General features: G+C 33.4%; 1 protein-coding gene across 2 annotated transcripts; it reads left to right on the top strand.

The window, feature by feature from the left end:
* The first annotated feature begins 4,845 nt into the window (after positions 1–4,845).
* On the top strand, positions 4,846–8,533 carry OXS2 (CCCH-type zinc finger protein with ARM repeat domain-containing protein). Of its 2 annotated transcripts, none has more exons than XM_078996478.1 (2): positions 4,846–5,020; positions 6,074–8,533. In XM_078996478.1, exon 2 carries the CDS (start codon positions 6,087–6,089, stop codon positions 8,037–8,039), a length of 1,953 nt encoding a protein of 650 aa, XP_078852604.1. In that variant the 5' UTR covers positions 4,846–5,020; positions 6,074–6,086; the 3' UTR covers positions 8,040–8,533. The 2 variants fall into 2 exon arrangements, with proteins under 2 accessions (XP_078852604.1, XP_078852603.1); XM_078996477.1 differs by having other exon boundaries at positions 6,077–8,533.
* The last annotated feature ends 9,964 nt before the right edge of the window (positions 8,534–18,497 follow it).

Below are 18,497 nucleotides of genomic sequence, written 5' to 3' on the forward strand. Positions count from 1 at the left end.
TTTTGGGATTGGATATGAGTTTTGGACGTAAGGGATCAATGAAATAAGCTCTTAATGGAGTTTTAGGACTGGGTTGCATACGTTGGGCGTACTTGGTGGTAAGTTACGCGTACGCAGTCCACGCCCTACTTTTGGTCAACATCAGAGTACGTTAGGTGTATTTTCTTGGTACGCATGAGAAACTCTGCTGGGAAGAAATATTGACTTTTGGACCTTGACCGTTGACTTAGACTTTGACCAGGGTTGACCAAGTTTGACATAAGGGCATTTTGGGTAATTTGCTTTATAGTTTGAGATTTGGGTTGCTGATAATTGCATATGTGACCGGCAGAGATAACTTTTAGAGCAATGATCGATGCAGTTATTCTTTCAGAATGTGAGGTGAGTGTTCTCACTATATCCATGGGTCAAAGGCACCAATGCCGGTCCATTACTTGTTATGTGGAATCCTAGTCGTCTCTGTGATGCTTGCATGAAAGACTAGGATCTAGCCCATGATAATCATACGAAAGACCAGGATCTGGTCCCTGGTAATTGTATAAAGGACCAAGATCTGGCCCCTGAAAGTTGTATGAAAGACTAGGATCTGGGCCGTGACACCTGTATGTAAGGCCGTGATTTGAACCTTGAAACTGCAAGGAAAGACCATGGGGTAGCCTAGGGCTGTTAATCGGGTTAACCCGATCAGGTTTCGGGTTGAACGGGTCGGGTTATTCGGGTTTTTCTAGAAAAAATATTCACCCGTAACCCGACCCTAATAAGGTACGGGTTAGTCGGGTTCGGGTTAATCGGGTTTCGGGTTAGTAGGATCGGGTTAATCGGGTAGTGGGTTGAGGTTGAAATATAAGATGAATTTATGTTGTGCCATTTTAATACATAATCCACATGTATTGGGACTTAAAATGTAAAGTTGGTATATAATATGAATTTTTGGAGTTTCTTTTACCATGTTAGTAATGTAAACAGTGAATAAAATTTGTAAAACTGTTACAAACAAACCATACTGCATTAAGAAGAGAGGAAAATTATGTCATTTTATACATCTCTATACATAGTAATTTTATTATCTGGTTTGCTTAAATAAGGAATATGTATTAGTTGTAAAATCTTATGGGATCTTAAGTTCACGTCATTCAACGTAGGAAAAAAAGTTTTGGTAATAAATTCTTAATTGGGTTATTCGGGTTGACCCGAAACCCAAATTATTTTGAAAAAAATCAACCCTAAACCCGACCCTAATAATAATTCCAGTTAGTCGGGTTAACCCGAATAACCCGATTAAGAGTTCCGACCCTATTAAACCCGACCCTAATTACCTTATTAGGGTTCGGGTTCAGTTTGGGTTAATCGGGTTTCGGTTTTTTTGACACCCCTAGGGTAGCCCATGACACTTGTATGTTTTAGTATGTGGTATTTTGGGAAACTCACTAAGCTTTATGCTTATGGTTTCAGGTATTTTCAGTTCGAAAGAGAAGGGCCCAACGTGACTGCACAACATTCCCTAGAGTTTTCTGCATTGTAATTAATGATATTACTTTGATGTTTAAATGATATATTCACTTTGATCGATTTTGGAACAACTCGTTTGTATGATTTATTGTTTTAAAAATGAAAAAAAATATTGTGGATTTTCTAGACGTTACTACCTCAAACTTGATAAGGGAGATGAAATTGAATCGATTGATGCCAACATGTATAAACGTCCAGTTGGCAAACTTTTATATCTTCAAGAAACCATACCAAATATCACTTACATGGTAAATGTGTTGAGCCAATTTGTCTTTGATCCTAGACAAAATCATTGGAAGCTGCTATAAGAGTGCTTAGATACCTCAAGACCACTTTGGGTTAAGGAATATTGTTGCCAAAAGAGAAAGGGACAAAATTGATTGCCTATATCAATTATGATTCGTTGGGATGCCCTTGTTCTTGACGATCACAAACTATATACTTATTGATCTTAGGTGGAGCACCAATCTCCTGGAAGTCAATGAAACACTCGGTTGTTTCGCGATCATCAGTTGAAGCTGAATATCGAGTAATGACTATCACCGTTAGTGAAAAGCTTTGGACTTGATGATTGTTAATAAATTTCAATGTGAACATGAATAAGTCGACACCTCTTTTATATAACAATGAGTACTTTGGACTTGATGGTTGTTAATAGATTTTAATGTGAACATGAATAAGCCGACACCTCTTTTATGTAACAATGAGTGGGCACTTCACATTGCTTAAAACACTGTATTTCATGAGCGAAAAAAGCATGTACAAATGGATTGTACTTTGTAAGAGAATGAGTATAATAAAAGAAATCACACCGATTCGAATTCACACCCGTTATTAGTTAGCAGACTTGCTAACCAAACTGTTGGGTTCAAAACTTCTACATTCTCTAACGTTCTGGATTATATTTATATTGTCATTATCTCTTCTTTAAGCTTATCGTTTGCTTAAGAGATATGTGTTAGTTAAGGTTATATATGTAGGTTCACGTTTGATGGATTGTAACTTGGTATTGAATGTTTAACCAATCAACATTACAGGGCACGGATGTTGCTTTTGTTATCATTTTTTATAGAAAAGAAGAGAGACTCCAACATCTATAGCCAATTAGAAAACCGTAACACACCAATATGAGATACAGTGATGAATATAAAATTTAATATTGATATATAAATTCAAATAAACTTGTAAATAACGTTTTAAAAATTAAAACACGATTAACATATTTTATAGGAAAAATTTAATTTGTTATAACTTTATAATAATGTAAGTTATATATATTATTTATGAAAGATAAAATATATATTTGTTAAAAGATATTTAATAAAATAATAAAACTTAATATATATAAATTACAAAAGAAAATGGATATATTAGAAATTTCACTTTTGGTATAAAAACGAGATATGATCCTAAAATACTATTTACATTATATTTATTTACTCTCATATTAAAAATGAAAATAAGCTGGAGATGATTTTACCTTTTATATTTATTTTAGTGTTATCTAGGCTTAAATAATACCAAAAAATGGACCACATAAATAAAATTTGGATGAACTATTAAGTCAATAATAGTATCCATTTGAACACAAAAAAGCAAGTTGATGACTAGAAACTGTATTTTTAAAAAGTAAACTCTAAAGCTTAAAGTTAATTCTTAATGGGTAAACTTTAAATATTAAAAGACAAACCAAACCTTAAATTACAAAAAAGTAAAATTATGCCAAAACATTATTACACCTTTATAAAATAAGTAGCGTAACGTCATGTTTCTTAACAATCGTAACACTATATTTGTCATCAATAATAGAGTCAAAACATCTATGAAATGGGTATGTAAGTTAATTATAATTTTTTGGATCGAATTTTGTAAATTTGTACTTTTGTATTGGATTTTCTTAAACTACTATTAATTACAAAAAATGAGAAAAACGATGTATCTATCTGCTAACCCTTCTTTAATTTTGTCACTATTTGACAAAAAAGAAAATAAAAAATAACAGTATATTTTCAAAATATGTATTCACATAATACACTTATTATTTTCACTTACTCAGACTATTTATTTAGGTACACAAATAATCCCGAAAATAATAAAGAAAGAAAAAGACAAGAAATACATAATCCCGCTTTTATTGGGTAGGCGTTTCTTTCAACAAAATAAAAAGAGAGCATTATGTATGGATAAATTCAGGTACCACCCCTATACTTCTAAAACAATAAATAAACACCCTTTTATTACAGTATACTACACAAAATGCATCCTATGAGATGTAAAGTGCATAATCTCCTTATAACCAAGTGAATGGAGCTAATTAAAATAAGTTAACGACCAAGATACCAAATTAAAATAAGTTAACGGCCAAGTGAATGTCACCATGTTTCATGTTCAACCATTATAATTAAAAATAAATGAATACTAGAGATATATATTGAAAATATATAGATTGACTTTATAATACAAACAGTAAAGAATTATTAATAATTTTCCGTTAATACGACGAACAAAAATGAAAACAAAATTAAATCATATTAAAACCATATATGATAAAACAATATATTTCGGTTATTCCTTATACATTTGACGTGTATGTTGTTACAATAAGGTAATACAAGATTAGCAGGTTAGAAAGACATTATTTGACATTAGATGATACAAAACTTTATAGATCATCAATGTTGTTTATGTATGTATGTTTAACATCTTTAGCTTATGTAATAAAAAAATCATAATGAATCAAATTAGTTCACTTGTATGTGAAATTTATTTAAAAATATCATGTTGATGGTCGTTGTCATTAAGTAGTTAGTTTGGTAGTATTTTAACTCTATTTAATTGTAATGCCATAGATATAATGATTTTCCTTGTTATGTTCTTTCAAAGATGTTATATACTATGTCTAAAACAAACAAATATATAGAGTGTAAAATACTACTTAAGTATTTATATATTTTAAGCTACAATTGATGTTATAAATGGTTAGTGTTTTTTTTTTTCCTTCATAAAACACAATTATTTTAGAAGGTTCAGTTACTTTGATGTTCAATAAATTCTAAATTTATAACGATTTATCGATCATATTTTATAAACAAAACAAATAATGCGTTACCTATTTATGAATCCATTTCTAAAATAATGACATTTTATAATAAAACAAATAGTTTGGTATTCATTTATGACACTAATGACATTAACGGATTAAATTAATACATAAAAAGAAAGAGGGGCTATAATGTCATTTTATAAAATAAAGTGTGAAAAGTAACCATCTTTTCAAAATGTAGGCCCTATTTGAAACTTCTTTTCGATGTAATAATTTATTTCAGTTGAGGAAGAGGGGGAGAGAGAGAGAGCATAGGAAATGGCGAAGAGGCAAGAAGAAGCTCTTCTCTTCTGATTATCCCTTCAGAAATCATTACTTTTGATTCTCTTCCCACTCTATCACTTTCTTCGATTCTTAGATCTGAAAACCCCTCAAAACCTTCGATGATTAAGTAAAGCAAAATCAGTGGTAAGTCTGTTCTGTTCTCTGGCGAAAAACTTGTGTTTTTTACTTGCTTAAACTCTCCGATCTTCGTTTTTCTGAAGACCCTTTTGGAATCTGTTTCTATCTGTATATGTCCGTACACACACAAAAACACACAGTCCGTTGGTTTCAGATGAAAATTTATTGACCATTTATCACTTCTTGAAACACCCTTTTGGTATGTTTCTGTAACTTGTTCTTATTTATCTTCTTCTTGATCGGTTGAGGAATGTTATTTTTGTGTTTTATTGGACGAGAAATGACATCGATGGAGCATGTTCATAGTTTCTAGAGCAAAAAAGGTACAACTTGGTGAGCATGTGGTACAACACCTTCCCGAAGCACGATTTTTGGGGTTTTGGTTTTCCATTTCAAAATTATGATATTTATCTCCCTCATGGGTTTTTGGGGCTTCTTTTAAAGAACTGATTGTTCTTAATTGCTGAATAACGATTCAGCTTTTCATTTTGATTTTGACCCCGTATCAACTTTCTGAAATACCCATTGATGTATTTCATGCTTTCTTGACAACAAATAACAAAAATTAGGTATTCAAAACTCAAAACACTCCATTTTGCTTTGATTTTATGTAAATTGAAGAAAATAAGAAACATCAGAGTGAAATTCGCTACCAAATTAATCTTCTTTTATGGAAAACTTTGATTGGCTAGTTTGGTGATCAATCATGCTATTCTAAAAACCTAAAGATTTTGTCTTCATTCTCTTTCAAGTGCATATTATCATCTACCAGTGGCCCCAACTTATTTTTTCCCATTTATGTACAAGGATTTAATCTATCTTCTTGTCTACATCTTCAATTATTCATACTATGTTTGTTATCACTCAGCAACTTCGCTTTTCCTTTTAACCTTTTCCCCAATCCGTGTAATAGAGTTCTTTGACGTCTTATATCTTTCAAGAACTGATTCGTATTTATATGTGAAACTGTCCAATTAACATCAATAATCTTGGTGTATCTATAGTTTACCCTTAAAAAAGATCGATTCTAAATCCTGTTTTGGTTTCTAATTTCTCTAGCAGGTGTAAAAATATGAGCCAATTGAGTATCGAAACTGGAGATTCTTTTGCTACTTTACTTGAACTTGCTGCGAATAATGACATCCAGGGGTTCTCCCGATCAATTGAATCCGACCCATCTGGGATTGACGAGGTCGGATTATGGTATGGCCGACAAAAGGGGTCAAAACAAATGGTTCTTGAACACAGAACTCCATTAATGGTGGCAGCCATGTACGGAAGCATAGACGTTCTCAAGTTAATTCTTTCCCAATCAAAAGTCGATGTGAATCGATTGTGTGGAGTTGACAAGACAACCGCCCTTCACTGTGCTGCGTCAGGTGGATCAATAAATGCTGTCGACGTTATAAAACTGCTTTTATTAAGTGGGGCCGACCCGAATCTAATCGATGTCAACGGGCTTCGACCCGTGGATATGATCGTTGTCTCTCCAAAGCTCCCGGAGATGAAAAAAACCCTCGAAGATCTTCTCGGATCCGACTGTGACCCGCCCATTTTAGACCCATTGTCGCCGGAAAACCACTCACCGGAGAACCACTCTCCGGTGTCAGAAACCGACCTTCTTTGTTCACCTAAAATTTCAACATTTGACTCCAAGAGAGAATACCCGGTTGACCCATCATTACCCGATATCAAAAACAGCATTTATTCAACCGATGAATTCCGAATGTATTCCTTTAAAGTCCGACCATGCTCCCGGGCCTACTCCCATGATTGGACGGAATGCCCGTTTGTCCACCCTGGCGAAAACGCGCGGAGGCGGGACCCACGGAAGTACCATTACAGCTGTGTCCCGTGTCCGAATTTCCGGAAAGGGACATGTCGCCGTGGCGACATGTGCGAATATGCGCACGGCGTATTCGAATGTTGGTTACACCCGGCGCAGTACCGGACCCGTCTGTGTAAAGACGGGACCGGCTGTAACCGCCGGGTGTGTTTCTTTGCTCACACACAAGATGAGCTTCGCCCGTTGTTTGTTTCAACGGGGTCCGCGGTCCCGTCTCCGCGATCTTCCTCATCCGCGTTGGATTTTGCAGCAGCCATGAGTTTGATGCCGGGGGCACTTTCGTCTTTTACACCGCCGATGTCGCCGTCGGGAAACGGAATGTCGAATATGAACTGGCAGCAACCGAATGTCCCGTCTTTGCATTTACCGGGGAGTAATCTTCAGTCGAGTAGATTAAGATCGTCTCTTAATGCGCGAGATATGTCTGATCAAGATTTGAATCTTCAGCTTCTGAATGAGTTATCCAGACAACAAAGAGCTGTTCATAATCAGACGATTTTAACCCCGACAAAGTTGGATGATATTTTTGCAGCTGAAAGCTCGTCTCCTCGGTTTTCAGATCAATCGGTTTTCTCACCGAGGCATAATTCATCGGTTTTTAATCAGTTTCAGCAACAACAAAGCTTGTTATCACCGATTAATACAAATTTTTCGCCAAAGAATACGTCTTTTGGGGTTCAAAATTCACCCGGGAGGATGTCGCCAAGAAGTGTTGACCCGATTTCGCCCATGAGTTCTAGGGTTTCAATGTTGGCACGTGAGAATCAACAACAGTTTAGGAGTTTGAGTTCACGGGAACTTGGATCTAGATCTGGTTCTATTGTGGGTGGTGGTTCGGTTGACCCGTGGTCAAAATGGGGTTCGTCTGAAAAACCCGATTGGGGGGTTAATGAGAATGAATTTGGTAAGCTTCGAAGATCGTCATCTTTTGAAAATGGTGGGAATAATGGGGAGGAGCCTGATCTGTCATGGGTTCAATCACTTGTGAAGGAAACGCCTCAAGAGATGAAGGAAAAGCTGGCGGCGGCGTATGGCGGCCCAGGTGGTGGGGGTGGCGGTAGTAGTAGCGGCGGTGGTGGTGGGAATTCGAATGCGCAGATTGAGCAAATGGATCAATCTGCATTGAGTGCGTGGATTGAGCAAATGCAGCTCGATCAACTTGTGGCTCAACAGAATTGAAATCTTGATAAGTAGGTAAATAACATGGTTTCGATCCGATTTCCGGTTTTGATTTTTGGGCTTGAAAGTTGGCGACAAAGGAGGAGCAGAAAAACAAACGAGTTTTTCTTTTTTCTCCTAAGAAACTTGATTATTTTTTTTAATTAAATACAAGCAGAAGAAGAAAAATTAGAAACTTTTAGAACAAGAAATCTGGGTGTGCTTTGAAAATGGTAGCCCAGTTTAGGAAATTTTCTAAGAAAACTACCAAATCTTAATTCTGATATATTTTATTATTAACAGTAAAATTTTCCCCCTTTTCCTTTCTTCTTGAGAAACTCAAGGTGTTGATGTAATCATGTGTGGTGGGTGTTGTAGATCTCAAGTGTTTTGGTCCTTTTTCACCCTCTTTTGTTGGGTGAATTAGAGATTTGAAAGGAGGAGGTGAGGATTATGATAACTGATGTAGCAATCAATGATTTCAATTAATATTATTATATCCCTTTTCATTGTTATTGTCGAATTTTGCACGTAGTTTCATTTTCTTGTCTGATTTGAATCTATTGATGCTTTGGTTGTGGTTTTTAATGTTAAGGAATAAGAATAAAAATGTATAGGATTCCATTAGGACTTTATAGATTGTGACACATAAAGATTATCTTTGGTTTTTTTTTTTTTTTTTTTTTTTTTTTTTTTTTTAATGTTTGTGGGTATAACTACTTGTTAATTGTTTAGATTGGGAATGGGATTATGGTGTTGAGACTTGAGTGGGTTATTGACTCGAGACAAGAGAACATGTGATGATGGATTTAGAGATCTGAAAAGTTGGATTTGGGATGGTGAGTTATGGGATTATGTGGATGGGGAAACTGCCATTTGTTCTGATTCTATTCTACGACACAAAGCTCTCTTATCTTTTTATTCTTTAAAATATATAAGTAAATGTATGTGGATATGAGCATGAGATGCTTAGTAGTTGAACTACCTTTTTTTATTGCCTAGGAATAATGAATCTTGATGCTTTACAAGAGATTAGATGAGGTGAGTATTCTTTAATCTTTAAGATTGTCTTTTCTTTGAAATGACAAATATAGAATATAATTATTTTGCTATTTTATAGTAATTTGTTTTTATAATCTTTTAATAGAATAGTGTTGAAGCTTGTAAGTATTGTATAACACTTTTTTTACTTGCTCGAGACAAGGATGGTCTATTCATTATGTGCATATGATAATATGTATGGCTTAGATGGAAGTCAATATAGATTGGTTTAGGTTTCACGGTTCATCTATCTTTTGTTTAATTTTGTCATATATAGCTAATCTAGTAAATATATTTATTTGAATTAAAGTAATAAACAAATAATATACTGTTATTATTAAATTATTTTAATATTTTTCTGCAAAAGGTTAATCTCTTGGCTCACTTTACATGGTTGAATGTCGTGGAAAGAGTCCAATCCACGTATAATTTAAACTCTTGTATTATGGTTATTGAGATTTGAATTTTTGTAATTGTCTCGCCTTGAAACGTTGGAGGGATTTAGTTAGGATTTTGTAAACATTTATAAAAGTTTGGGCAGCTTTATAATTTAAACTTTATTCAGTTTTTTGATTATTTTTGCAATTGTCCCGCCTAGAAACGTTGGAGAGATTTAGGATTTTGTAAACATTTATAAAAGTTTGGGTTTAGATCATTTTTAGTTACTGAATTTTTTTGAATGTTTTATTTTGATCATCATACTTTGTTTAAGTTACCATTAGTTATTGAACTTGTTTATTTTTGGTTTGATTACTCAACCAGTGATAATCGTTATATAACATGTTAATGTTATAATTAGTCATTGAACTTTTGCTTGATGTTTTATTTTAATCATTATACTTTGTATAAGCTATCATTGATCACTGATTTTTTTTTTTTTCATTTTAGTCACTCTTTTCTTTTATTATCATTTAATTTTTTTTCATTTCTCTGCAACTAAACTTGTTACATCAATTATTTTAAAGTAAATTATTTGAATAATCTTTGTGAAATCATAATAGTCTTCTTTTAAAGTTATTAGGAGCATTCGAGTTAAAAAAGTTATAGGACAAAATATGCATCCTACCGTATATCACAAGGATTATTCATATAATTTACTCAATTGATGTAACATATTTAGTTATGGATAAAAGGAAAAAAATACTAGTACTTATTATTTTTTTTAACGAAATGATAATAAAAAAAACTAGAGTGACTAAAATGAAAAAAATAAAAAATCCAGTTACCAATGGTAGCTTAAACAGACTAAAATAAAACATCTAGAAAAGTTCAATGACTAATTATAACCTTTATAATGATGTTCAGATTTATATACCTTCTATCGTCGGTTAGAGTGATCAAAATGAACAAAATAAACAAGTTTACCGACCAATGTTAACTTAAACAGTGTATAATTTTCCCAAATAAAATATCCAAAAATTTTTAGTGATTAAAAATAATCTAAACCCTAAAAGTTTGGGCTACTTTTAACTAGTGATATAAAGCTCTATATCATATGTAGCTATTTCAAATCAATTCAAATTACGTGTGAATGGGTTAAAATTGGCTTCTAAGGGGGTGTTTAAGAGTCCTTATTAAAAGATAAACATTCTTTAACTTTTTAGTTTATTAGCTTATAACGATATCAAAATAGAGTTTTTAAAAAAGTGTTGAAGAGTTTTTGACAAGTTAAGGAGTAGTAACTTATAAAAATGAATGTTCTCCAATGAGGGACAACTATAAGTTGCTTTTAAAAAACTTCTATCCAAAACTCATTTTAACTTCTACCGGTATGGAACATATAATAAATTAATAAACTCTTTTTTAATTTTATATGTTCACAAATTGTCCAAATTGTCTATATAAGAACCTATAATAAGTTAATAACCACATATATGAATATTACATGATTTTAGGTTTTGAAAATAGTACACACAAGTCTATATGCTCACAAATTGTCAAAATTGTCTATATAAGAAGTTATGGTGTCATGGAAATATTCATAAAATCTCCACTTGATTGTTATCTATGTATAGTATGGGGTATTTTGAGGGAATTCACTAAGCTTTGTGCTTACGATTTTCAATTTATGTTTCTACTTTCAACTCGAAGGAGAAGGGCCCGAATTGATCGCATTGCATCCACCTATTAATTTCCGCATCATGTGATTTTTGGATTTTGTACTCTGATATAATGTTGTTATGATATACTCTCGACTGTTTCAATATGATTATCGTATGATTGAAATGAATTTAAAAATGAAAAAGTTATATGAATTTTTGGGATGTTACAAAAATTACATTGGTACAACTCCATAATTTGTTGCAAACTACTGAATCGAGAATGAATAAATCTTATCCTACTAGTGTTGTTACTGCTCATTACCTGGCCATTCATCAAGGCCATGCGAAGAAAAGGAAAGCTATCACCCAACCCAAGTGGAAAGGGAAAGCCCACATTGGAGAGTCTAGTGGTGGGTCAAAAGGGAAAAGCTTACTATGAAGTTCTGCATGTTAATGATCCGAAAAAGGTCATTTGCTTTCACTATGGCTAAAAGGAGCATTGGAAGAGAAGCTTACCGTAATAGCTAAAAGAGTTGAAAAAAGGAAAATAAAAAGTGATTGGCTCTTCTTTACGTATATACATTATAGATACTAATAACACACACATTTCTAATTCTCAGGTCCTTGATAAAGGATGTGGTTTTCTCATTTGTTCTGATATGTAGAGACAAAGGGAAAGTAAGAGAGTCGAGAATAGGAAGCTGAACCTGATCATGGAAAAGAGACATTCTTCACATGATAGAAGGATCAGGATTTATGAGTTTCTGTTTGATAGTGGTGTTAGAGTAGATTTACTTAAATTTTTTTTATTCGTCTAATATAACAAGGAACATAATTTCATTTCATGCCTTATTTAGACAAGGATTTTGTTACTCGTTTTATAATGCAATTTTTGTTTATGAGAATGATGTTTTTATTTTTCAAAGCTTATCCTTGTAATGTCATGTATAAAAATGTTGCGTGTATGAATAATTTTGGCAATTGTGTATATAATATTGATTATTATAATAGTTTAAGCAAAGCATTCTTATGTCATTGTCGTCTTAGGCATATAAACAACAAAAACAACGTCCAACTCTAAAAGGATGCAGTGTTGGAACCATTTAACTATAGGACAAATGATGAATGTGAATCTTGTTTGTTAGGCAATATGACTAAATCACCTTTAACATGGACTTGTGAAAGAGGTGAGGAATTATTGGACCTAATTCACACCGATATGTGTGAACCTTTTAGATTCGCCACAAGGGATGTTAATCGCTAGTAGGTGACATTTATTGATGATTTCAGTAGATATGGGTATGTTTATTTGATTAAACATAAGTCAAAAACTTTTGAAAAGTTCAAAGAGTTTAAGTACGAAATCAAGAATCAACTGGGCAAGACGAAAAAGATGCTCCAATATGATAGAGGTGGAGAATATCTTAGTATCGAGTTCAATGAATATCTTAAGGAATGTGGAATAGTTTCACCATTGACCCATTCTAGGACAACACAACTTAATGGTGTGGCCGAGAGGAAAAATCGAACCTTGCTGGACATGGTTCATTCCATTATGAGTCGAGCTCTGCTTCCTATATCATTATAGGGGTATGCCTTAGAGACTGCCACCAATATACTAAATCTTGTTCCTACTAAAAAGGTTTCCAAAACACCTCATGAGATGTTGAGTGGAAAACCTCCCTCACTCATACATATCAAGGTCTGGGGTTGTGAAGCTCTCGGTAGGCGTGAGACCTATGACAAACTGGAACCTAGATCCGACAAACTGGAGCCTAGAGTCGAGAAGTGTATATTTCTTGGTTACCCTCCAAAGTCATTTGGATACTTGTTCTACAGACCAAGTGAAGTAAGTAGTGATTGTTCATAGCATAGAGATTGTTATTATACTCACGAGTGCTTAAAATGGGGATTTTAAGTATTGGTTAAACTCGCGCTTAAAGATTACTTCATGGATTCAATTAAAAGTACTTCTAGGATGATAATATCTTCTATTTTTCAAACACACACACACACACAAACACACACACACATACATACATACATACATATATATATATATATATATATATATATATATATATATATATATATATATATATATATATAGTCAAAATCAAATAAGAATGAAAATTTTGGTAGGAAGGTAAGAAATTTTTTATATGCATATTTTCTTACCAAAAAATGAAATGAATCATTAGATGATTCAAAAGTAATATGATCTATAAGAAAAAAATTACGAAAAAAAACACCTTTATGATTCATTTTTAGGTAAATCAAGAAAAAAATTCACTTTTATGACAATTTTAGTGAATATCAACAAAATCATCATAAAAATGAATCATCGAAATGTTTTTTCGGGAATTTTTTGTGTGAATGATGTTATTATTGATTCATTTGTTTTGTTCGTCAAAAAAATAAGTCGAAAAAAAATTTCTTACCTTCCTACCGGAAAAAATTTCTTACCGGATCTCTCTCTCTCTCTCTCTATATATATATATATATATATATATATATATATATATATATATATACCCTTAAGGTATATAAGCTTACGTACCCAAACACACCATAATATGTCGTTTTGTTTAATATATTAATTATAATGTTCTTAAACTTTAACTCTTAGCTTGATTTGTTTTCAAAATTTTTGAAATTTCAATATTATCTTTCTCTTACATCACATGTTTTTTCCGAACACCTATTAGGCTATATATATATATATATTGTAGTTGAAAATAAAAATTATGTAACAGGAAGATAAATGTATAATTTATAAAAATCACAGAAGTAATTATGTTAGAAGTTAAATTATAAGAACATTGGACAATTAGAATGTATTATATGATACAAAACGACGTAGTATACTGAGTTTGGGTACGTAAGCTTATATACCCTTAAAGGTATATTCACTTTTCTCATATATATATATATATATATATATATATATATATATATATATATATATATATATATATATATATATATATATATAGTTTACAACTCTGTTGTGCATTGTTATTACATTAACGCATCCGTAATTAGATATATAATAAAATGTAGCTCCATGTGAATCATGATGAGTAAGGGTTATAATTATATAGTCAAAGTTATTTGTTCCTTTAGCCTATTATAGGGAAAACAATATCTATAGGCCCCTTGATGATTTGATGTTAACATTATAGTGCTTGACCAACTTGGATTAAATTGATGTTTTCAATTCATAGTCTAATAAAGTAATCATAAATTGGAAATTGGGAAATAGGATCTTGGACTATGATATTGATTTGTATCAATGTCTTATGTCCATATGATATCTTGTAGAATGAAAGAATATTTGATCACTTATTTTAGGGTCACTGTCTAATATAATTCAGAGTTCTGTAGTGGCTTTGGAGAGCACACTTTGTTGGTTATTCGAAGTCTATATGTGCAATTGTAGTTGATGACTTATCTAAGTGGGACAATGTTAGATTAGGAGTCTAGGGTTATAACTAAATTGGTATAACTTTATATAATAAAAACAAAGTCCTTTTTGCTTGTTCTCCATAAGTAGAAATAGCTAGTAACAACTTTCGGAGAGTGGGGAAATGAGTTTTTAATTTATTATATGATTAATAAATTAATTAGAAATGGTTAATAATTAACTTAGAATTAATTTGAATTAATTAGAAATTAATTTTTGATTATTTGGTGCAAAGGGTGAATTACAATTATTTAATTGATATGCAAGGAAGGCATTCTAGAACCCTCCATTCTTGGATAGTTTTGAAGGGAATCCACAAGGGTTCTGGAAGCCTCCAATAATTGATAAGGATGACTGCATACAATAGATTAAATTATATTATTTAATTATTCAAATTAGGGTTTATCCCGGAGATTCGCCAACTATAACTAGGGATCCTTGTTAGCCATTTTCGAACCTTAGCATACATAAGACATAATTCAAAATCTCTTCCTCCCTCCATTCTCCAAATCATTCCTAGGGTTTCTAGAGCATTGGGTGCGGGCCATTATAAGCATCCACACCATTGGTGCTAGCTTTCCAAGGAACACTTAAGGATTAAAGCTTGAGTATTTTCAATAATACTCAAAGGTATGTATTCTAATCTTTGTAATTTTCAATAATACATATGTTAGATTAGTTTTTCATAGTACATTGAAATAATAATAAAATGCCATAGATCTCTAGGTTACATGTGCCCATAAAATAGTTTTATGATCGAGCTGCATAAATCTTCTATTTTGTAACCTAGATGTGACAATCGTCAATCTTGAGTCAAGTCAAGTCATCAAGTCAAGCCGGTCAACTCTATTAAACCTTGTGTATTAGGGTTTGTGTTATGTTCATACTGTATAACTTGTTATATTAATGGGAAAACATCACTTGAGAAAAGTCTTGTGTTAAAAATTTCCTAAGCCCTAGTGCTAATCAATGAACTAAACTGATAAAAACCATGTTGCATACTCATTGGTAGTGTGTGGGATCCTTAACCATGACTTAACGGGGCTCAAGAGACTTGCACTGCGGAGCCAAACACTCACAAATGCCACACTTGAAATCTCTCTCAAATATCTCTCTGTATGAGAAATCTCTCCAAGAATGTCAAATCTCTCCCAAATCTCTCCAAGTATGTGAAATCTCTCTCAAATATCTCTCTGTATGAGAAATCTCTCCAAGAATGTCAAATCTCTCCCAAATCTCTCCAAGTATGTGAAATCTCTCTCAAATATCTCTCTGTATGAGAAATCTCTCCAAGAATGTCAAATCTCTCCAAGTATGTGAAATCTCTCTCGAATATCTCTTTGTATGAGAAATCTCTCCAAGAATGTCAAATCTCTCCCAAATCTCTCCAAGTATGAGAAATCTCTCCCAAATCTCCCTCAAATAGTTCCCGTAACTTTTTAGAATTATTCGGGTCATTCCGGACCTTAACCGGGTCAAAAACGGCTTAAAACGGGGCGAAAACGAGAAAAATAGGCCTTAGGAACCGAAACCGGAATGAGAGGCCTCTTAGGACCAGAACCGAGCCTCTGGTGGGTGAAGCATGCGAGACCGAGCCTCGGTCTCTGCCTCTCTCGGTGTCTCTTTTGGTCGCTCTGCCTCTCTCGGTCTCTCTCGGTCGCTACCCGCCGCTCGGTCTCTTCTGGTCGCTCTGCTCCTCTCGGTCGCTACCCGCCGCTCGGTCTCTACTCCGCCCTCTGTCTCTTCGCGCCCTCTGTTCTCTCCTTTCCCCCTCTCGGTTCCTTCCCTCTCTCTTCTCCCCTCTCGGTTTCTGCCTCCCTCTCTCTCGGTTCAGCACCAGAAGGCCGAACCTCGGCTAGACTTCGGGAAATTGTCACTTTTAGCCCATTTTTGATATTTTTAACATTTTAAGCCCGTTTTTCGTGATTTTAAAGCGGGATTTTCTCCAGAAATTATATTTTAACATAATAAACTCTAAATATTCATAATTTAAACATATTTTTATGAAAATCATTACCTAAATAATAAAGATCTAATGGGGGATTTATTTAAGGTGGAGTGTTGACTTTGCCTTAACTTATGACACAAGCAACCACCCCACACCCACTCTATGACCAGCCATACCTCCCCACCTTACCTATGTCACTTCAATGTTCCCTTACACTCAAATTTCACTCACTCCCACGTTTTTGAGCTGGAACAAACAACCACACTCCTCATTTTCTCTCATTTCTCTCATTCCACTAAGTAACAAACACCACTTTTCTCTCAAACTCTTCTACACAAATTTTCGAGATTCAAGGCTGATTTCAAGTGTTCTTCTACACTTAGTAAGTAAAAATTCATCCTCCCTATTATTATTTCACTTCATTCTACTCAAATCTTTGATTTCTTACACAAACTCCATAACTATAATGTTAGATTCTCGAAAACCTTCAAGGCATCTCCAAGTGTTCTTGAATTAAACACTTCCATTATTCAACAATCATCTACTGAAATCACTTAAGGTGAGTTCATACCCCTACATTTTCATGTTTTCTCAAGTTTTCAGGGGGGGTTACAAGTTAAAACATCAAGAACATAACTAAATATTTCTAACAGCCTTCATCAGAAAAGTTCAACTCCATTCACGGACTGTTTTGGACATCTTAAACATTTTTGTTTTCAAAATTGTACAAGGTGCAAATAGCTCAAGTTTGTAGCTTTAAAATGACTACTTGCACATCTCCATACGATTTTTCTACAATTTATGGTGATTTTTACAAAACTGCCTATCATTTCAAACAACAATCCGGACCAGTCTGTGATTATGGACATTTTCACACAAGTTGGAGGTCATTAAAAATCGTGATAAAAATTATGAGTAAACTAGACACATTTTGTGAACTCTCAGAATTTACGGATCTAGTTTTCGACTTCGTATGATTTTTCTATGATTTTTCCAAAACAGGGAAGAATTGCTAAAGTTAGCCAACAGCAAGTAAATATCATAACACTTTGTATTATGTTGAGCAAAGTGTATAATCATAAGTTCTAATATTTGAATGTGTTTCCTCGTTAGTTTATCATTATGAACTGAAACTAAGTCATTCATATTCAATATTATTCATTCATTTAGAACACGTATTATGTAACTATAAAAAGTATAGTTCGATAAATTCACAACACTAGTACATTTCCATGAAAGAATTCATACATATTATATACATTTTAGATAAACTATAATAGGTATAGTTTATGATACATCACTCAACACACTCGTACAAAAAGGGTACATTCATACAAGAAAGATTTGTATCCACACACATTTCACGTAAACTTGTTAACCTATGTTGTGAGACTCTCTCTCTCCCCGTACGTCCGAGTGCGGGATATAATTCCTGGTAGTTATAATCAGAATCTCCTTGAGGGAGAACGTGATACTTGTATATAGATCTATATTGGGTTTGACACCCCACACCTTGCTGCTAGCTACAGTGGGACCTGCAGGTCTACGGGTGACAAATGTCATTTCATTTTCGCGACGCCTGAGAAACGTTGTGGCAGGTTCACATAGTCACAGTATGATTATAGCGACTCACCTAGGGAGATAACAATTCATAAAGTTTACGGGGTTTCATAAAACCGAAGTAGGTTGTAGGTTGATAAAAGAAATTTACTTTCCATATCATTTTAAACTCACGACATTTCTACTAAGTAATGATGATTTCTCATACATTTTAGTCTTTGGTTATAAGGCTACATTTTTCGGATTTCAAGGAAAATATCGTATTTTTCTGAAACAAACGCGACATTTACATGTGAAAGACTTCTACTAAGTTTATTAATAAAAGCTTATGAACTCACCAACCTTTGTGTTGACACTTTTCAAACAACTTGTATTCTCAGGAAAACACTAATCAGGTTATCAAGTGCTTTTGAGGATGGGAC

This window comes from Lactuca saligna, chromosome 5, assembly GCF_052625555.1.
Source record: "Lactuca saligna cultivar CGN05327 chromosome 5, ASM5262555v1, whole genome shotgun sequence".
Classification (NCBI taxonomy): Eukaryota; Viridiplantae; Streptophyta; class Magnoliopsida; order Asterales; family Asteraceae; genus Lactuca; species Lactuca saligna.